The sequence below is a fragment of the Ranitomeya variabilis genome, chromosome 1 (assembly GCF_051348905.1).
Source record: "Ranitomeya variabilis isolate aRanVar5 chromosome 1, aRanVar5.hap1, whole genome shotgun sequence".
Taxonomy (NCBI): domain Eukaryota; kingdom Metazoa; phylum Chordata; class Amphibia; order Anura; family Dendrobatidae; genus Ranitomeya; species Ranitomeya variabilis.
The window spans coordinates 269840893-269863409 of record NC_135232.1 but is presented as its reverse complement, the minus strand read 5'-3'; the positions used below and the strand labels follow the sequence as shown (position 1 = coordinate 269863409).

General features: G+C 46.5%; 1 protein-coding gene across 2 annotated transcripts in view; it reads left to right on the top strand.

Annotated features, from left to right (window-relative positions):
• Nucleotides 1–9615, top strand: part of SMPD4 (sphingomyelin phosphodiesterase 4) — a 57223-nt gene extending 47608 nt beyond the window's left edge. Inside the window, exons 17-19 of one of the 2 annotated variants that reach the window (XM_077293585.1) lie at nucleotides 211–342; nucleotides 7821–7949; nucleotides 8109–9615. In XM_077293585.1, the coding sequence (XP_077149700.1) occupies nucleotides 211–342; nucleotides 7821–7949; nucleotides 8109–8429 (582 nt within the window). In that variant the 3' untranslated portion in view covers nucleotides 8430–9615. The remainder of the gene's footprint in view (nucleotides 1–210; nucleotides 343–7820; nucleotides 7950–8108) is intronic. The other variant, XM_077293595.1, reaches the window with a different exon arrangement.
• Nucleotides 9616–22517: the final 12902 nt, after the last annotated feature.

The window sequence follows — 22517 nt, the reverse complement described above, 5'->3', positions numbered from 1 at the left end:
ACTTGCTGCAAGAACTGACCTGCTGGAGATATGAAACTGCTTCAAATCTGGAAGGAAAAAATCAGCAACATGTGCCCGAGGCTCCTGGAATCTTATTCACTCATTCACTTTGCTAATGCAATAAATCATGATTTTTTTTGTCTGTATTTTTGCATTAGAACAAACAACGTGTGAACAATCTCTAGATTAGTGTTTGTATTCTCTTTTTAGCTGAATTCTGCACAACTTAGTCACCTTACAGTAAACTTGGGGAACGCGCAGGACGAAAACCAGAGGAATCAACTGCCCGATTTTATACAAAATGAAAATGGTGTTTGCCTGACCCCATTAGGCAGACAGCAGGTAAATGATGTATTACAAGTTTCTTAGAGGGTAAAAGTACATCACATTGATGATTCATGTAGCCACTATAACGTCACAAAAATATCCTCTATTTAATATATTACGCAACGACTTTCATATAAGGTATTGACAATATCCAAATGTATCAACGCATTTTTTAATTAAAAAAAAAACCCCATCATTGCTAGAGGTGATAAAGGCAAGGAATCTAAACCATTCAGGGGTAGTACAGCCCCACAACCTTACTGTATAGTAAGAGAGTGAGCATACATAGGTCCATGCCACAAGTTTACGTTAGTAAGGAAGATAAATTTACCAGTATTCTTCACATCATCCCAAATCTTAACACCTTTCAGCAAAAGGACATTGTATTCACGTCCTGGAAAGGGGTATTCATGTCCTGGGAAGGGGTCTTCACGTATGAAGTGGTCTCCAGGTGAGCTCTCTTCACAAGCAGCAAGTCCCAGCTATATTATATAGCCATCATCTGTCTCTAATAGTCACATCTGATATCAGGTTCTGGACATGGCTATTAACCATTTAAAGGGAATTTGTCAGGTCCGCCATGCCCTCCAATCCCACAGTATTCAGCGATGTGTGATTAAACTCCCTCCCTAACCAGCATTATATAATCTAATTCCATTAAATAAATGCTTTAAAAAAGTGTTTATAATCTCCGCTTTCACTATGCTATTGATGGCTTTGACTAGTCGATGGGGCGTTAGTTCTCCAGACTAGTCAGCCCTCTTTCCATGTTATCACACCCTTTTTCTTTCTCGCTTCATTGGGTGACACATATAACCGTGAGTGTATGCTGTTGCTAGGAGGCTGACACTATGCAAAAAAGGAAAAAAAGTAGCTCCTCCCCAGCAGTATACACCCACCGACAGGCACCAAGTACCTCAGTTTGTGCTTAGTGTCTGTAGGAGGCGGATCTGGATCTCCCCAGATCCGCAGCTAACCCTTTTTTTCTTACAGGTTTGTTGTGTTTCATGAACACTTTCCTTTTGTTTTTCAGATACAGCGTTAGGGAAACAGGGTGTTCTCTTCACCCTACCTTCCCATTATAGGCGGCTGAGCGAGCAGTGTGGTGTCACCCACATCGCAACTCTCAGGCCCGCCGGCAGGACTATATCCCGTCACCTTCACGGGTGCTCCAGGGCTGATTCTGGTGGCCAGTCCTCGCCATTTTCCTCCTCACCCCACTCCTCGCAGAGGGCTGAGAGGAAGACTGTGGTTGCCAGCGGCGACCTCCTCCCTCCCTAGGGGGATGATGCCGTCTTCTACACCGTCTGGAGGCGGTATGGGAAGAGGGATCCGATTTACCAGCGACCCTCCCACCCTTGGGCCCCTGGACGATCCTCAGCGATCACGGACCGGACAGCTGTCAGGTAAAGGACACCTGCAGGAGCGCGCTTAAATTGAAATTTCCCACCCAGCGGACCCGCGCCTACTTTTTCAGCACCCCTTCTGGCGTCCCCTCCACTTCCAGTCACCCCATACCTCATTCCACTGCAGGCGCGCTCCCAGGCACTTTCTCCTTCGCTTGGCCGAGTCAGCCATGCCCCCACTTTGTGCGCACCCTTCTTGGCGCCTCCTAGGGCCAATCAGACGTTGTCCCTGGCAAGGACACGCCCCTCTCTTGCCACCCGTCCTATCACATCGGCTCTACTACTAGGCCACACCTCCTTCACACGAGGTCTCCTGCGTTTCTCCATCCTGGAAGCTGCGCAGCACCTCGTGCACCGCTCTGCCTGGACGGATTCTTTTGGCTCGGGGGACACAACTAATGTCTGTTGCTGCTATTGCTGGATGGGTAGGCTCTTGTTCTCGGCTTTCTATATGCCCTTGATTTTTTGGCTAGCCTCCTCTCTGCAGTATATCCACCAGATACCTCTGGCAGATAGCATAACAGGCTCTACATATGTCCAACTCTGCAGGGGCTTCTCTTTCCAAGCCCACTATAATCCATTACGCCTATGCACGTTGTAAGAAAAAGTGGTCCTCAGGCCAGTGGTTGTCTCTCTTGTCAGTCCTCCTACCATGTCTACCCCACAGGAGCCCCCCCCCTCCCCCAGAGTGGGCCGTTGCTATGTCCCAGTCGGTCTTTGACCTGACTAAGGTATCCCAGTCCCTGGTCTAGGCGCTTGAACGACTTCCACAGCTGTCTGCAGCCACCAGTGCTCCGATCGTCTCTCATGGTGATTCGCATGCACCTGATACCGACCCTCAAAGAGACAGACCAGCCAGCCGTTCTAGGAAGAGGACTCTGTCTGGCTCCTCATCCAGCTTTCTGGGTCCCTCCGCAGCACCCAAGCTGCTCTCTTCTTCCCAATTCCCCTCTTCAGAGGAGGACCTTGGGTCGGATATAGATTTACAGTCCGGGTCTGACTCTGATTCAGACCAGACTTCCAGTATGCAGGCAATTGTTGATAGTCTCATCTCGGCTATCTCTCAAACTTAAACAGGATGAGGTTCCTCCCCAGGATCCTTCCGTTTCCTTTAAGCGGGTAAAACGTCCCTCTCGCTCCTTTCCCAACCACGAGGAGTTTGAGTCTACCCTGTCTAAGCACTGGGAGCATCCCGAAAAGCACTTTACGGGCAGAAAACACCTAGACGTCCTATACCCTTTTAGTGCCGATCTCCTTGCCAGGTGGGCAGAGTCCCCCAAGGTGGATCTGCCGGCTTCTCGTCTTTCTTCCAAGATTGTTCTCTCCTTACCAGATGGTGCTTCTCTTAAAGACGAGACGGACAGGCAGATCGAGACACTAGCCAAATCTGCCTTTGAGGCAACTGGCGCTTCCCTCTGCCCCAGTTTTGCCTCCACCTGGGTGGCAAAGGCCATCTCTGCCTGGGCTAAGATTCTTCGCCGGGGCATTTTAGATTCGGCTTCTCCGGATGAGCTAGCCTAACTGCCAGACCAGATTGGCCACGGTGGCAAATACGTTTTGGCTGCCTCCTTGGATGCAGCAGCTTGTTCAGGCCAGGGCAAATAGCAACATCGTTGCTATACGCCGCATCTTTTGGCTGAAGGCATGGAGTGCAGATACCACTTCCAAGAAGTCCCTCACCAACTTGGCCTTCCAAGGCTCCAGGCTCTTTGGGGCTCGGCTAGACCAGATAATTTCGGACGCTACCGGGGCAAAAGCACCTCTCTCCCTCAGTCTAGACCCAAGCGTTTTTTCAACAGAAAGGGTCCTCGGCCCATTTGCAGCTTCATATTCCTCTTCACAACATGAGCGTGCCTCAGGCGAACGAAGGAAACCCTCTTACAAATGAGCCCCCCGCTGGAGGCCTAAGGGCCAACCCTCGAGGTCCTTTGGGTCCCGTTCCAACTGGGTCTGTTCTAAGTGACGGGTCGCCCCCACCTGGAAGTCTTTCCAGGGTGGGAGGCAGGCTTCTCTCTTTCAAGGACGCCTGGTTGTCGGTGGTCAGCGATACCTGGGTCAGGGAGATCGTTACCTCCGGTTACAAGATCGAGTTTTCTTCCCTCCCAGAAAATCGCTTCTTTCCCTCTCGCCCACCAAAGCAGCCGTCCCAATTACCCTTTTTTCTCCGAGCAGTATCCTCTCTGGTCACCGCTGATGTAGTAATTCCCGTTCCTTCTAACGAACTTTTTCGGGGTTCTACTCGAATCTCTTCGTAGTCATGAAAAAAAGATGATTCTCTCTGTCCAATTCGAGACCTGAAATTGCTGAATTGTCACGTTCGTCTCCACCACTTCAGGATGGAATCCCTGCGGTCAGTAATCGCCGCCATGGAGCCGGGGGAATTTCTCTGCTCGGTCGACAATCAGGATGCTTACCTGCATGTCCCTATTTGTGTGAGGCACCAGAGATTCCTTCGGTTTGCAATCCAGGACGATCACTATCAATTCACGGCCCTTCCCTTCGGCCTGGCATCTGCCCCCAGGGTTTTGACCAAGGTCATGGCGGCTGTCATGGCCATTCTTTGTGCCAGGGGGATTCTCATTATCCCTTACCTGGACAATCTGCTGATCAAGGGTACTTCTCATCAAGACTGTGCGCAAAGCCTTCAGATTTCTCTGGACTCATTAACCCGTCTCGGCTGGATCATCAATCGAGACAAGTCCTCCCTGATCCCCTCCCAGCGTCTCACTTTTCTGGGCATGGAGTTCGACACAAACTTGGCTCGGGTCTTTCTCCCGAAGGACAAGTTCTCCGCAAGGCAGTCCGATCTCTAAAACACCCATCCCCCCGTCCCCTACGATTCTGTATGGGAGTCCTGGGAAAGATGGTTGCATCCATGGAAGAAGTGTCTTTCGCCCAGTTCCACACTCGCCCCCTCCAGTTGTTCCTTCTGTCCACTTGGAACAAGACCACGACTTCCTGGACCATCCAGTTCGTCTGCCTCTGTCAGTCCGGCAGTCCCTGACCAGGTGGACTTTGTCCTCCTCAGTCCTGGTAGGGAGCGATCTTTCTTGCCCTATTACACTGGCAGTCTTTCCTGTCAGGCGAGCCTGACCGCATACAGTCAGACAACGCTACGGCCTTGGTGTACTTGAACCACCAGGGCGGGACTCGCGGCAGTCAGATGGCGGAAACTGCAAAGATTCTGCATTGGGCGGAACGTCACGTTCCGGCCATATCAGCCGTTCACATTCCAGGGGTCGAGAATTGGGTAGCCGATTTCTTAAGCCACCAAGGCCTGGCAGCAGGCAAGTGGTCTCTCCATCCCTCGGTTTTCGATCAGATATGTCAGCGTTGGGGCTCTCCGGATGTCGACTTCATGGCGTCTCGGATGAACCACAAGGTAGCTCAGTTCGTAGTCAGATCCCGGGATCCTCTGGCCATCGTCCATGATGCCCTGGTAATTCCGTGGTCCCAGTTTCCGCTCCCTTACATGTTCCCTCCTCTTCCCTTGATCCCAAGGGTCGTAAAAAAGATAAAGGCAGAGGGCATTCTGGTTATCCTGATAGCGCCAAACTGGCCAAGGCGCCCTTGGTATGCGGAACTCATGAACATGCTCTCGGATACCCCCTGGAGGTTCTCAGACCGCCCAGACCTTCTCTCACAAGGTCTGCTCTTCCACCAGAGTTCTCAGTCTGTTTAATGGCATGGCCGTTGAGGCCGCGGTCTTAAGGGAGTCCGGTTTTTCGCACCAGGTCATTCAGACCATGATCAGAGCTAGAAAACCAGCTTCCTCCCATATTTACCACAGGTACTGGAAGGCTTTCTTCCGATGGTGTGAATCAAACCATGTTTTTCCGATGTCTTTTTCCCTTCCGGATTTTCTTGGTTTCCTTCAGGCAGGTCTCGACTCGGGACTATCCCTTAGTACCCTGAAGGGTCAGGTCTCCGCTCTGTCCATTCTTTTTCAGAAGGACCTGTCTTCCATCCCTCAGGTATGGACTTTTTTCCAAGGAGTCGCGCATCTTGCCCTTCCTTTCCAGGCCCCGTTGGAACCTTGGGATCTCAACCTGGTTCTGGGTGCTCTCCAGGCTGCGCCCTTCGAACCCCTTCAGGACATTTCCTTTTTCCTTCTTTCCTTGGAAGGGTGGCTTTTCTGATTGCTATTACATCAATAAGGAGGCTCTCCGAGTTGGCAGCTTTATCCTGCCGTTTTCCATTTCTGATTCTACATCAGGACAAGGTAGTTCTCAGACCTGTCCATTTCCAAGGTGGTGTCCACCTTCCACATCAATGAGGACATAGTTCTTCCCTCATTCTGTCCTTCCCCAGTTCATCCCCTGGAAAAGTCTCTTCACAAACTGGACGTGGTCCGGGCCATTCGGGTCTATCTTTCTAGAACTGCCTCCTTTCGCCAATCCGATTCTCTGTTTGTCATCTGTGAGGGTCGTCGGAAAGGTCTTCAGGCATTCAAGTCCACGATCTCTCGTTGGATTCGTTCAGCGATAAAGGAAGCCTACCGCATTCATGAGAAACTGTCCCCTCCAGGGGTGCGCGGGCCCACTCCACCAGAGCTGTCGGAGCTTCTTGGGCGGTTTGCCACCAGGCTTCCGCCTTACAGATCTGCAAGGCCGCAACCTGGTCATCCTTGCACACTTTTACGAGGTTCTATGGGGTTCATACCCAAGGCCTCATCTGATGTAGGTTTTGGTAGGAAGGTACTGCAGGCGGCGGTTGCGCACCGTACGACCTGAGCCCTTTCTCTTAGTCATTTTCTACCCACCCTTTTCTGGGACTGCTTTTGGACGTCCCACGGTTATCTATGTCCCCCAATGAAGCGAGAAAGAAAGAGGGATTTTTTGGTACTTACCATAAAATCTCTTTCTTGGAGCCTTCATTGGGGGACTCGGCTCCCTCCCTACTTGTTTTTCTTCTGGTACCGTGTTTGGGTCTAAGCGCCGTGGTTGAGTTGGTACTTTTATGTTCTGAGTTCTGGTCGCTTCTCCTACTGCTTTTTACACCAACTGAGGTACTTGGTGCCTGTCGGTGGGTGTATACTGCCGGGGAGGAGCTCCTCTTTTTTTCCTTTTTTGCATAGTGTCAGCCTCCTAGCAGCAGCATACAACCACGGTTATCTGTGTCCCCCAATGTAGGCTCCAAGAAAGATTTTACGGTAAGTACCAAAAAATCCCTCTTTTTTGTTCACACTGTGGTATTGCATCATCTAGTATAAGAGATTAAAGGTTTAAGTGTCAAAAGGAAACTAAAAAGCAAAAAGATATATAGGAGTTCAAATCACCACCTTTCCTCATTAAAAAGGAAAAAAAAATATTGATATTTGGTATTGCCGCTTTCATAAAGGAGCAATCTTTTAAAATATGGAATAAAGTAACCAATCGGTAAACACTCTAAAGAGCAAAAAAGAAAAACAGAACTCCAGTATTACATTTTTCTGGTCACCTCCATTAAAAAAAAATAAATAAAAATAATGTAATAAGGAATTGAATTATCATATGTATACAAGATTGGTATCAATAAGAACCTTAGCTCACTGCACAAAAAGTAGCCCTCATTCAGCCCCATCAACAGAAAAATAAAAAAAAATTATTGGTCTCAGAAAATGGCAACAAAAAGCAAGAGAATTTTTTTTTTTTTTTTTTTACATTATGAATTTTTTCATCACTTAAATAGAAAAAAAATTGATCCATGGTTGATATTGCCATAACCAGACTGATGTGAACAATCATGTTTCCAGACCATTTTTACTGCACAATGAACGCTGTACAAACAAAACTCAAAAAACAATGGTGGAAGAGCATTTTTTTATTTTTATTTCATCAAACTTGAAATTTTATAGGTAAAATAAATGATGTTATTCAAAACTACAAGTCGACCCCCACACACAAAAAAAAAGACAAGCCACCATACAGCTGTGCTACGGAATAATTAAAGTTATGGCTCTTGAAGAAAGCGAGATATAAAACAAAATATTCCTTCGTTTTTAAAAGGTTAAAGAGCAGAGGGGTTTTTATAGATGTGGATAATTTTTTACCTTCCCATTAAACCTCCATTGTGTGAATAAAGACGCTCTTTGTCTTGTAATTTCAGATAATAAATGGATTACGCAAGTTTGACCTACAGTACTACGGTGATCCTGAGCTCCAGCCCATCCGCAGCTATGAGAATGCTACACTAGTGCGATTCCTCTACCAACTTTCTAGTGTATTAAATGAAAGGGTGAGGTTACATTTTGGTGTTGCCTTCCCACTGTAAAGCTTGTAATGTCATCAGAATTTTGGCTATTGGTGTTCAAAATATGTACTTTAATTATATCCTTCTTGATTTGTTTTCCAGAATTTCTTTTAGTTTCTCACTAGTAATTGCTTTGTCTTTCAGTTTGGCAGTACATTGGCTTCACTATGCAGAAGACGAGACTTCATGGGAAAGTTTTGTAGCTATCATCTGAGTAGCAAGCCCATTGGGAGAATGAGCCCCATGCCATCCAGTAATACCTACGACCCAACAGTTCCCCGCATACGTCTGCGATTCTTTGCCAGTTATCGAGTCCTGATGTATTTGCTTCTTTTCTACTTTGTGTGCTGCGGATTATCATCTATGGGACCCGTATCCTGTACGCTCTTCCTTCTCTTTGTATATGTGCTCTATGCAGCGGTAATGACTTTCATTACTGAACATCGGAGACCACACCAGGACTAATGCAGATTATTTTATAATTATTTTTTTATGGCGTAGACTGTGTATTGTAATGGGGAAAAGCAAAAACGGTGCTCGGAAATAAAATCAACACTTTATATATCTTCCTTGCTTGTGAATCTGCAATAGAAAGTAAATAAGGGTTGGTCTGACTCATGTAAAAGTTCTTTATTGCACTTTGAGCCTGAATTCAGGCACAGTCTGTATACGTGGCTGCTGTTGGCGATTTCTATGTGATTTGGCTGTCTTTAATCTGTTTCGTAGATGGAATTCAGAACAGTTGGGAAAATCCACACCGAGCCGACAATCTGATGTGGATTTTTATTTTTTGTGCTGAATGCAATTTGTTAAAATTATATTTACTTGCATTGTACAGAACTTCGTTCCAGAAGTTTTGTAACAAATCGTATCTGCAAAAAGTGTTATGATTACGGTTTACACTATAGATTATTAACCATTTGAAAATAAGTTAGATCATTTTAGAAAATGTTTAATTTCACAACAATATAAAAAAATTGCTCTTATTCAAACATCTTTTTAAAATATATTTTCATTTGCCTACTCAGTGAGTTAAAGGAAGTTAAAGATCAGAGTGATTGTTCAAACCCAGTACATGCGCTTGGTGTAGCCAAACATTTGAGTACACCTTCCCACCTACTTATTTTCCAGCGATCTCTGCCCTACCCTTGCTCCCGTAAAACCAAAGCTGTCAATCAGTGAATAAGGGGGGCAGAGATGAATGGGAAAATAAGTTAAGGGGAGAAGATGCACTGAACTGCTTAGCTCGCTGAGGGTACACGGAGTGCCTATGCTTGGTTTGAACAGTCATTTCGTACTCAGTCGTCCTTTAAATGTTAGCAGAATTGCAAAAAATGTTGGTTTATTAAGTTCTGTTGAATATAGGTAGAAGTGACAAGCATGAATCTTAGTAGTTTTAGTATGTTTGTGTCTCTGCTTGCATTTTTTTTTATCCTTCTGATGCAAAGTTGTTTGCAATACTCATACCTGTGAAAATGCCACCAATCGCTTTACAATATGCCAGGTCTGTAACTTACAGAATAAAGAATTATGTATCACTTTCTGACCCACTAAAGTTGGCAGTACTACGGCTACTCTTTTGTTTTAGGAATGACGTAATAGAAATGGCTTCTTTTGAATCACATTTTTTTTATTAAACAAAACCTCTTTACATGCTGTTTTTCTTTTTGTTAATAGGAAGAGGAAATAATAACATAAGCTATTGACATAGTTACAGATTAGTTCAAGACAATCATGGTATATACCGTATTTTTCGGACTATAGGACGCACCGGACTATAAGGCACACCCAGGTTTTAGAGGTGGAAAATAGGGAAAAAAATTTTTGAAGCAAAAAAAATGTGGTAAAATATTTAATAACATAAATAACATACTATTATATGTGGTGTTATTATATATAATAGTACGTTATTATGTTGGAAGCTGCGGGACCAGTGTGGTGTCTGTAAAGTACTATATGAAGACACTGGAGGGTGAGTATAAGAATTGGGGGCACAGGGCTTATATTGAAAGCACCACTCCAGCACTGCAAAATAACACTGGAGTGCTGCTTTAAAATCCCATGGGAGAACTATAACTCCCAGCATGTCCTGCAGATCCTATGACATGCTGGGAGTTATAGTTCACCAAAGAAGTGGCAGAGTGCTTTATTGTGTTTTGTAAAGACTAACCTCTTAATTGTGGGAGCCAGCCTGTGGTGAGGTAAAAGCTGGAGCATCCCATGGCTGCACACACAGAGCCCTCTCTCTTGTTGCCTTTCCACAGCGCACACGCAGGACATAAGAGGAAGCTGCAGATTCTAGGTGGGAGTCTGAAGGACCTATGATGATGTCAGAAGAGGGAGGGCTCTGAGCTGCCATGTGATGCTCCAGCCCGCCCACTCCTGACATCACACAGGTCCTCCTTGTGCACCACAGACAGCTCAGCGTCCAGCACAGGCAGGTATGCAGCGATCTCCTGGCCCCTGCTGCTGCTGCCTCCTCCCCCGGACACACAGATTCTCCCCAGAATCAGTGCTGGGGAAACTGTGTGTCGCTGCTTAAGTGCAGTATTCATTTGCTGCTCACCGCTCAGCTGATCGGTGGGCGGGGAGCCGCTAATGAATATTCACTGCACTTAATAAGCGGGGCCATGTGGTTTCCCCAGCAGCTGATTCCGGCAGCAGGGATATCCTGAAGTGGGATATCATTGCGATCCCACTGGCTGCTGCCCCCCTCCCTACATGCTATTTCCGTACTATAAGACGCACCCACACTTTCCTCCCAAATTTGGAGGAAAAAAAGTGCGTCTTATAGTCGGAAAAATACGGTATGTGTGTGTATGAATACACACAATTAATAAAACACAATGATAAAGCAACAGGAATTGGTATTAACTAGCCTTTGTGTAGAGACTTCCATCTAACCAACAGCTGATTCTCGTTGACTTTTCTGTCATTGGGTTCCAATTTTGATTCCTTTTTTTCTCAAAACTTAAGTGTAATAGGACTGAGAATAGAAAGAATCGCTCTCTTAGTATATAGGAAGGCAAATCAGGAGTATTCAACCAGGGTCCCCACATCGACTCATATTTACACATCACGTTTCTCTTCTCCATAAATATAGTATTAATAATTTTACTTTTTAATTCTGTTAAGGTTAGAGTTTTCAAATCTAGCCAATGATATGTCAGCAGTTACATGCATGAAAAAGAATCCTCGAGATATCCAGAGCCATTGGAGAGTCTATTTTTCCCTCCAAAATAGACAATATACATTTCTGGGCTCCGGTTCTAGTCTCGCCTCAAATACTTCCCTTCAAAAGGCTTTATTAAAACTGTGAGAGATAGTCCAGTCAAAATACGGTTTGACCCGGAACAAATTCCAAGAAAGCGTTTTATGATTTTTTTTTTTATTACTATTATATGTGGGGAACAACATATTGATCACCACAAAGGTCCTAACTATGACATCATAAGACGATGACAGCCATCGAACTAAAAATAACGAATATTTCCCTATTTCAAAGCTGTAGCTTTAGGTTACAGAAGAGTTTGCATTTTGTATACTATATATTTTCATATAACAATTTTTATACAAAGTTTTATACTAACTACATGGACAGGCGAGGTCATGACGTCATCAATATGTACATTTCTAGAAATTATAGAATTAATACACAGTGCATTTTAAGACCTACTTCATCACTGAATAAGCGTGTCAGGTCAATAGTCACTATATTCATCATCAGACACTGCTTCCTCACTCATATTGTCACAATGCCCTTCTTGACATGGTCCGCATACCCGTGAACAGGTAAGTCCGTGTCTTTTGCAAGTGCACCGAAGTGTACTACAACCACGAGAACAATTGCAGTGAATTATTTTCAGAAGTGTTTCTGGCGCGGGTGAAGTATCCATGATCACTGGAACTAGACTGTTGTTCTGCAATTCCCATCCCCATTCAGTAGTGTCCATGGCCTCACCATTCTCCATCCAAAGCATCACTTGGAGGTAAGGGCCTGATACTTCGTTGCAGAGGAGGTTAGTGGCAGTCATTCAGGTGTAACAAAGATTTTGGCTGAACCAACTTTTTTGCAGAGAGTAGAATACCTCATTGCAGACAGATTGTCTCCAGGTTTGCCCCCGAACAATGCCACCATCGCTTTACACCCAGCGTCTTCAATCTTAGCTCTGTTTTTGCTAGGTGTGTAAAAGATTTTAGCACAGACCGATTTTTTTTCCGATTCCAAAAACCAAGAGATGATGATGGAGCTGGACTGCTAACCCAAGCTGCAATGGAGCTACTACAGCCCTGGGACGTACAGCCTGAACAACTGATTGTCTAATGCTTGCGACCTTCCTGTGAATGTCCTTTCCAACGAAGAGGGTTTCAAGCAAGCAAAGCAAACTCGGGGAGATAATCTAAGGCAGACTGACATTCAAGCGAAGAAGTTTTCGGATATTCAGCGGTTGAAGATGGGATCTTAGACTTGATATCGCTTTTGATTAGTTTGGCCGCAGTCTCTATGTTGGCTCTCTTCTGGGCTTCATCCGTTTCCTGACTACGGAAATAGTCCCTCAGGATTATTCTGGTCTTTTCACGGAACGTTACAATGTTAGGCAACCCTTCACACTCTGCTATGAATAGCAAATCGCCATACCTCAGCCATTTATTACTATAGGCAGCACTGTCTCCTTCTACAAGATACTCCGTCATTTTCTTTGCAAGATCTGTGACAGTCAGTTGCTCTTCATCGTCCTCAAGAAATGCATACATTCTCAAGAACGCTTGCTCTTGGTCCATGTTCATCGTCCTCCCTACCTTCCGCGGTTTCTTTGTAGTAGATCCACCACCATGACGCATTGGAATTCCGTAATTTGTCCAAAAGTTAATGTCACATGAACGATGATACGGACAGTCTGCAGCATGTAAGTCCTTCCCAAAGTACGCGATTCTCCCTTGAATAGTGATTGCCCAGTCATCATTATGCTGTTTGCAATGTGACATGACCTTACAAATCCATCTGTTTTAACAAAGCTATAGTCATCGAAATCACTACTACATCTTGTCTTCACCACTTCATGTCCACAGAACAAACACTGCGTCGCGCTATCATAGGATCCAGTAGACACCCATGTACCTCTCTTGGCAGGTGAACGATGAACGGAAGTAGCTTTCTTATGCAAGTCTATTTGCTTCTTGTTTATGTAGTTCATACGACATCTCTTGTGCACCACTGCTCCAGCAGCTACCACAGTGCTAACGCCCCTCTCAATACTTTATTGATCCCTTCAGCTCCTTTCGCACCAATCACCACTCTTTCTCCGTCATCTTCTACTTCATGGCTGCATAAGGGGCAAGTTTCCTGACTTTCCATCATTCTCAGCTCTGTAAAAGAAGATACATCGTTAAATAATAAATATAATAGTAGTAATTGTAAAAGAAATATGATAGACACTGAAAGGCGAGTCACATTTAACATTTTACAGCTTTGGCGGCCATATTCTTTGACGTCACATTTGGACCCTTTGTGGTAACCCTATCTTGGTAAACTTTTAGTATATTTTTCCCTATATGGAATACTACAAAAAAAAAAACAATAAAACGCTTTTTGGAATTTGTTCAGGGTAAAGTATTTTTTTTTCGTATTTTGACTGGACTATTTAGTAAAATACACCCCATAGTACTCCATATATTATAATGTGCACCACAGTCCTCCATATAGTATAATACACTCCCTATAGTCCTCCATATATTAAAATACACTGCTCAGTCCTCCATATATTAAAATACACTGCTCAGTCCTCCATATAGCATAATACACTCCTCATAGTGCTCCATATAGTATAATGCATTGCCATAGTCATCCATGTAGTACAATTCACTTCCCATAGTATAATGCACCCCATAGTTCTTCATATAGTATAACGTATTCCCCATAGTCCTCAATACAGTATAATGCAGCCCACATATAGTATAATGCAGCCACCACCCTACAGAATATAATGCATCCCCCTCATAGTTTAATGCAGCACCTTCATAAAGTATAATGCAATCACCCCTCAAAGAATATAAATATAATACAGCCCCCCATAGAATATAATGTAGCCCCGAATAGAATATAATACAGCCCACCTCCCCACAGAATATAATGCAGCCCCATCAAAGAGTATGATGCAATCATCCCTCATTAAATCTAATACAGACCCCCATAGAATATAATACAGCCCACCTCCCCATAATATATAATGTAGCCCCCATAGAATAGAATGCAGCCCCCCATAGTATATAACACAACCTCCCCCATAGAATATAATATACCCCCACAATAGTATATAACACAGCCACATAGTATATAACACGGCCTCCCCCATAGAATATATACCCCCATAGTATATAGCAAAGCCCACATAGTATATAGCAAAGCCCGCATAGTATATAGCACAACTCGCATAGCATATAGCACAACCCGCATAGCAGATAACAGCCCATGTAGCAGCATACAGCACAGCCCACACAGTAGTATACAGCACAGCCCACACAGTAGTATACAGCACTGCCCACACAGTAGTATACAGCACAGCCCACACAGTAGTATATAGCACAGACCACATAGTAGTATGTAGCACAGCCCACAGTAGTATACAGCACAACCCGCACAGTAGTATATAGCACAACCCACACTGGTATACAGCACAGCACGCATCTCTCCCCCCCCCCCCCCCCGAGAATGGCCCCACAGTCCAGTAAAAAAAAAAAAACACTCCTCACCTCTCTTCGTGCCCGCGTTGCTCCCTGCGCCTGTCTCGCCGGCTGCCGCTGCACTGCCTGGCACACAGCGTGTGCGCACCCACAGTGTCAGAGGCAGAGCGGGGAATGATGGGAGAGGGAGTGTCAGCGGACGCGCTCTCCTCCATCATTGCATTCAACTGTACCGGCATCATAGATGCCGGTATTGTTGAATGCGGCGGTGAAACGCTGGTGGGGGGGCGAGTCGGCACCCAGCGGCCCACTACTGGCACCGGCCCTTCTGGCATTTGCCAGAACTGCCCAATGACCAGTCCAGCCCTGGTTACAAGAGACCCTCAGGGGTTTTCTTTTCTGAGGAAACTCTATACTTTACAAGTCAGTGGCTTAGAAGACGCCTGGACATCTTTTTGAGCATTTTTTTCTTCAAAAACCATTAGCAGTTTCTTTACTGCTGAAAAACCCCAGTACACAAGACACAAAATGCTAAAGAAACAAAAAAATGAGGTGGTGTGGCCAGTGTGATTGGTGTGGTAGTGCAGTTTAAAAAAAACTCACTAGTAAGCAGTGAAGTGTCTATATGGGAACACTTCTACTGGGTGGCAGCACAGCTCCTGTACTGTATCCTGACAGGGGCTGCTGTGCAGCGTCAGGACAACGTCAGTGGTCAGGTGTCACATAGGAAGGTCCTGCCGCTGAACAGCAGCTGCCAGCCCAGGACACAGTATAAATGATAACCCTGAAGCCTGCTGCAGAGTGAGGATGGAGGGCCATATCAGAAGAACAGGAGAACATGCAGAGCGCAGGTCAGGTCATTATAACATGCCTGACTGCTTCTGCCTCGGGGATTGCAGCTGACGTTACAATAGATAACACAAGGCAATGCAGGCTGCAGCGCCGCCAGGAAACGCTCACATTGCAGAACAGATAAGAAAGATGCACTTATGTCTGCATCTTCTGCAAAGCGAAGCACTGCCTTGTGCTATTTTAATTTTAAGCAAGCTCCATTGTGGAACCAGCAGCGGGCCCTTGGAGGAGCGGGGTCCCCAGGCAGCTGCCCGGTCTACCTGTGCATAACGCCAGCCCTGATTATGTTACATAGTTATTAAGGTTGAAGGGAGACTTTAAGTCCATCTAGTTCAACCCATAGCCTAACCTAGCATGCCCTAACATGTTGATCCAGGGGAAGGCAAAAAAAACCCCATGTGGTAAGAGTAAGCTCCATCATGGGGAAAAAAATTCCTTCCCGACCCCACATACGGCAATCAGACTAGTTCCCTGGATCAACGCCTTATCAAGGAATCTAATATATATACCCTGTAATATTATACTTTTCCAGAAAGGTATCCAGTCCCCTCTTAAATTGAAGCAATGAGTCACTCATTACAACATCATACGGCAGAGAGTTCCATAGTCTCACTGCTCTTACAGTAAAGAATCCGCGTCTGTTATTATGCTTAAACCTTTTTTCCTCCAGACGTAGAGGATGCCCCCTTGTCCCTGTCACCGGTCTATGATTAAAAAGATCAGCAGAAAGGTCTTTGTTGAAGGCAAAAATTCCAAGGTGTGCGGACGGCACTAGGCTGTGTGGCTATATGCTTCCTTTATTGGCACCGAGGTTCATTGGTCTCACACTGCAGCAACGATGGCAGGCATAAACGGGGGTGCTCAACATATAATAACAAAAATCGTCCATAAAGAATCAAGAAGAGATGTGGCACTCACCCTTCAGCACTGCTTGATTAATATCCTTTATTCATCTTTACAATAAAACACGTGTCATGTGGAGAGGCGGCTGGGAAAGGGAGACAGGAAAAGGAGGAAAGGAAAGGACGACGGCCGTTTCGCGCTTATGCGCTTCCACGGGTCCACTAGAAAGGTCTTTGTACTGTCCCCTCATATATTTATGGAGCGCCCCCACACCGCCGCAGGGCCCAGGGGTACCCGGAGCCGGGCCTCTGGGATCTCAGTCCTGGGGTTGTCACGGTGGCTAGACCCGGTCCGTGGCCCTGTCTGTCAGTGGGGGACGTCCGTTGCAAATAGGTGCTGTTAACGGTGGTATAGCGGTGCAGTTGTGGGGTGCAGGTCGCGGTAAATAACGAGGACACCAGGTTGCAGTCTCTTTACCTCTTTACTGGAGATCTCTCGGTCCTCAGTCCAGAATCCGGTCCACCAGGCTGCGCAAGTCCGGCCGGTCCAATGGCACTTCCAGAGTTCTCCTCACAGGTGGAAATCAGTGCCTTCCTTCTTAGCGCTTTGTGTTGTAGTCCTTCCCTGCTGTGCTTACGGAAAGTACCCCACAACTGTTGTGTCTGTTTCTTAAGTTCCCTCACAACTCGATTAACTGATCTTCTGCTAATCTTCCGTCCCTTCCTGATGTTACAGTAAGAACGGCACCCGTTTGTCAGGTAGGCCTGGAGTTCTTCCGGGACCCTAGAGACGCCCCTCTCCCGCAATTGCCCCCCAAGACTTCATAGGTGATATGTGGTAGACAGCCCGCCTGAGACTGACTGTCCTGCCGCTGTTTGGAGTATGGCTTAAAGCTGTATATTATTCCACTCCCTCGGCGTTCCGGCCACCGGTAATGCGCCTCAGCAAGGTGCTGCCTCTTTCAACAAAACCCCTGCTGGTATTCTCCTTCTGCTTGATTTCGTTTCTCACTCAGCACAATCTATCTCGCTTCTAATCCTTTCTTAGGGCACCGCCGCTATTCTGAGCAGGCACGGTCCCGTTACGTTCTTTCAATGCCAAGCCTCTGCCAGGATCCCACCCCTGGCAGAGACCCTACTGTCTCTTCCTCCACAACACCCTCTCTCACTAGGTGTTGCTTCGTTCGATCCAGTCAGCTTTCTCCACTAACTTCCTGCCTGACCCCCAGTTTACCCACTATGGTGGGGAGTGGCCTAATGAATAGCACCCTTAGCTCCCCCCGGAGGCCCAGCTGTGAAACATATTGGTGTCTGTGATACCTGATTGGAGGAACTCCTTCAGTGCCATCGAACGCACCATGGCTCCCCTTAGTGGCGGAGCCACAGTACTGCAACGACCAGGACTCTGGGGCGCTGCACTCCCCCCTGGTTAAACACAGTACTCCGGGACTGGGAAGAAAACAACAATACGGGTTAGCAAAAAGACATACAAATTTGTTGAGTGCAAAACAATAAGCATACTTGAACAGGCTTCCCTTTATGGGAGGTGAGGACACTTTAACGTTACAAAACATAATCAAATATCATAGCAACAGGCTACAATTAACTCTCATTACCCAACCGGGTATTCTACTAAGTGCAAATGCTGGAACAATAAATTAACATTGCCTTTAAGAAACATACACTCTTAGTTTATCAAAGGCCTTCCTATAATCACATTACAGGGCAAGGTAACTTCACATTCTCCTACTTTGAACCTGCAGGACCGCCTGTCCCTATGGCACCAGACCTACTGCCTCTCCTTTCTTTTACAGGACCGCCCCGTTCAGCCAGGGCCTACTGCCTTTCTCTACTATACATAGTATAGACATAACATTCCTTTCAATTTGAGAGCATGGAGCACACTCTGCTTGGCTCCTATAAGGACTCACTCACTAACCCCTACGGGTCTACTTTCTGTCCTTAGTAACGAACTAACTTTCTATGGGGACGCAGGGTTTACCTTCTATCCTCACCTTCGTTATTACTTCTTTACTTTCAGTTAAACGGAACTCTACATCTACCCCTACGGGCTTTCTACATCTTTCTCTTTAAAGAACATTATCTAGGTTTCACATTTTAAACAAATTAAACACACATAACTTTTCCATGAAAAACAGTTACATTTCCTTCAAAGCATTATCTTGACATTACTGTTCTAAAACAGTATCACTTTCAAGTTCAATTCTAACCTCCCCTTTAAGAGGAGATCAAGTCTTTCTGAGGTAGCTCTTCTTCTCAGCCTACCAGTCCATGTAAAGGCTCCGGAATGGTATCTTCGCAAAATGTCTTTAAACAAAACCAGTAGGAAGCACCTTTAAGAAGGTGCAAACTATTTACAAAAAAAGTTCAAATCATGCACTGTTCATGATTCAGCAGTTTTTATAACATTGTGGAACAAAAAGCAAAAATGAAAGTGAAAGCAAAAATAAAAAGCAATAGGGATCCCGGGTAAACAAAGGGATCCCTTTAAGAGTTAACCCAGGACGGGTTTTAGCAGCAAAACAGCAAGGAAATAAACAGTTAACTATTTACAGTTTCAGGTTTCCGAGGCTTAGTTGGACGGCTTCCAGGGCTGCACCTGGCACTTAACCCTTCTTGGCCTGGGCAAAGTGAGGTCCAGGGTTACACCCAGTGCTGGACAAACGCCGTTAATCCGTCTTTCATGTACGATTAAATCATGCGCAGCGATGGAGGTCTGCGCAGCTTGAGTATGGGCATCTGCTGCAGCAGAGGTAGCGGCTGCTGCAAGATCAGTCACTGGAACGGAGTCAGCAGCTGTGGCACTAGCAGTCGCTGGGGTGGTGTCGGTCGTCAGGGCAGGGTGGCTCTTCCTACCTGCTTCAGATGCGGTTCCTCCGGTGCCGGTCTGCTCCGTCTCCGCTGGGGTCTGGAACGCTGGCTGCAGGGCCTTGTTCTGCGACGCTGTCATCTCTGCTTGCAGCACCTCGCTTTCCGGCAGGGCCTTGCTTTCCAGCTTCGGAGCGCTGGGACTTCTTCCCTGCTCCGGACCAGATGAGGCTGCCGACAGATGTCCGGTGAGGCTCCTGATGATGGCCTTCTTCCACCCGGCCTCGGTGCTCAGCTGCGTCCGCCGGGGTCGGTCGCTGAGCTCGTCCACTCCGGCCTGCAGGAATTCAGCATCAGCGGTGGAGGCCTGGTTGCGGTGCCCCTCCGGGTGGCTGGGGGAGTCCTCTGCTCCGACCCCACGCTCCGGCTCCGGGCGGCTCGCCATGGCGTCCTCCATGTCGCTCGCTCCTTCTTCCTGGTCCTTTTCCCGCTCTCTTCTTCGTGGGCGGTTTCGTTTTCGTTGTCTCTGCCCACCATTAAGGATCAGGAGGCGGATCTCGGCTGCTGACGGACACGTCCTCAAGGGGCCGAGATATTTAGACTGGGCGGCCATTGTCTTTCGCGCTCTTCAGCTTGTTCACGCCCACTTCCACGCCCTTCTTCTTCTCCTGCGCTCTCCTTAGCGCTGTAATGGCGGCGGTTTTGGCGGGAACTTCTGGCGGCAAGTGGCAACACACAGTCCTTGTAATAAAGCACAGTCCAAGCACAACAAATCACAGTTCCAAGGCACACATGACCTGATTCCTCAGGCTTAAGTAGATCCTGTTCGTGACGCCAAGAATTGGAGCGCCCCCACACCGCCGCAGGGCCCAGGGGTACCCGGAGCCGGGCCTCTGGGATCTCAGTCCTGGGGTTGTCACGGTGGCTAGACCCGGTCCGTGGCCCTGTCTGTCAGTGGGGGACGTCCGTTGCAAATAGGTGCTGTTAACGGTGGTATAGCGGTGCAGTTGTGGGGTGCAGGTCGCGGTAAATAACGAGGACACCAGGTTGCAGTCTCTTTACCTCTTTACTGGAGATCTCTCGGTCCTCAGTCCAGAATCCGGTCCACCAGGCTGCGCAAGTCCGGCCGGTCCAATGGCACTTCCAGAGTTCTCCTCACAGGTGGAAATCAGTGCCTTCCTTCTTAGCGCTTTGTGTTGTAGTCCTTCCCTGCTGTGCTTACGGAAAGTACCCCACAACTGTTGTGTCTGTTTCTTAAGTTCCCTCACAACTCGATTAACTGATCTTCTGCTAATCTTCCGTCCCTTCCTGATGTTACAGTAAGAACGGCACCCGTTTGTCAGGTAGGCCTGGAGTTCTTCCGGGACCCTAGAGACGCCCCTCTCCCGCAATTGCCCCCCAAGACTTCATAGGTGATATGTGGTAGACAGCCCGCCTGAGACTGACTGTCCTGCCGCTGTTTGGAGTATGGCTTAAAGCTGTATATTATTCCACTCCCTCGGCGTTCCGGCCACCGGTAATGCGCCTCAGCAAGGTGCTGCCTCTTTCAACAAAACCCCTGCTGGTATTCTCCTTCTGCTTGATTTCGTTTCTCACTCAGCACAATCTATCTCGCTTCTAATCCTTTCTTAGGGCACCGCCGCTATTCTGAGCAGGCACGGTCCCGTTACGTTCTTTCAATGCCAAGCCTCTGCCAGGATCCCACCCCTGGCAGAGACCCTACTGTCTCTTCCTCCACAACACCCTCTCTCACTAGGTGTTGCTTCGTTCGATCCAGTCAGCTTTCTCCACTAACTTCCTGCCTGACCCCCAGTTTACCCACTATGGTGGGGAGTGGCCTAATGAATAGCACCCTTAGCTCCCCCCGGAGGCCCAGCTGTGAAACATATTGGTGTCTGTGATACCTGATTGGAGGAACTCCTTCAGTGCCATCGAACGCACCATGGCTCCCCTTAGTGGCGGAGCCACAGTACTGCAACGACCAGGACTCTGGGGCGCTGCATTTATACATTAACATAAGATCACCCCTTAGTCTTCGTTTTTCCAAACTAAATAGCCCCAAGTGTAATAACCTATCTTGGTATGGCAGACCCCCCAGTCCTCTAATAACCTTGGTTGCTCTTCTCTGCACCCGCTCCAGTTCAGCTATGTCTTTCTTATACACCGGAGACCAGAACTGTGCACAGTATTCTAAGTGTGGTCGCACTAGTGACTTGTATAGAGATAAAATTATGTTCTCCTCATGAGCATCTATGCCTCTTTTAATGCATCCCATTATTTTATTTGCCTTTGTAGCAGCTGCCTGACACTGGACACTGAATATGAGTTTGTCATCCACCCATACACCCAGGTCTTTTTCATTGACGGTTTTGCCCAGAGTTTTAGAATAAGGAAACATAGTTATACATCTTATTACTTCTACCCAAGTGCATGACCTTACATTTATCCCCATTAAAGCTCATTTGCCATTTATCAGCCCAAGCTTCTAATTTACATAAATCAGCCTGTAATATAAAATTGTCCTCCCCTGTATTGATTACCCTGCAGAGTTTAGTGTCATCTGCAAATATTGAAATTGTACTCTGAATGCCCCCTACAAGGTCATTAATAAATATGTTAAAAAGAAGAGGGCCCAATACTGACCCCTGTGGTACCCCACTACTAACCGTGACCCAGTCTGAGTGTGCTCCATTAATAACCACCCTTTGTTTCCTATCCCTAAGCCATTTGAATCAACGATGGTTGTTTATGGATACATGAAATTAGTCGTCTAGTAGAGTCAGTGGAGGCGATAGCATCAGTGACTGAGTATTTAAAAACTATTATAGGTGATAGTTTGAGAGATAAAGGCATGTCTTAATTGCAGTTATTTGTGGGATAGACGAAACTTCAATTGAAATTGTTCAAAGCTTTTAAAAGATATTATCCTGCTACTGTTAAGTCTATGTTCCCTTTTTTCTTAATATTAAAGAATTGAGAATAAAAACTAAAAGGAGGTTTTCCAGAGTAAATTTTATATAACCTTTCACTCTCGAAACTGCTTCTATACAAAACCACATTTCTCAGTTATTTCGTTGGGGGACACTGGAAACCATTGGTGTATGTTGCTGACATCATGAGGCTGACAGTAAGAATTGCACTTAAAGAAAAGTTCTAAGGTATGTTCCCACGGTCAGGAAACCCTGTGGGTTGAACGCTGCATACATCCGCAGCGGCCAGATGTTACAGAATAGTGAATGGGATTTGAAGAAATTCCGCACGGTTCATTGAACACATGCGCAATCACCTGGGTTCAAAAGTCGGCAGCGCTTTGGACTGAGTGGACATGTGCTGCGTCCAAAGCGCTGCT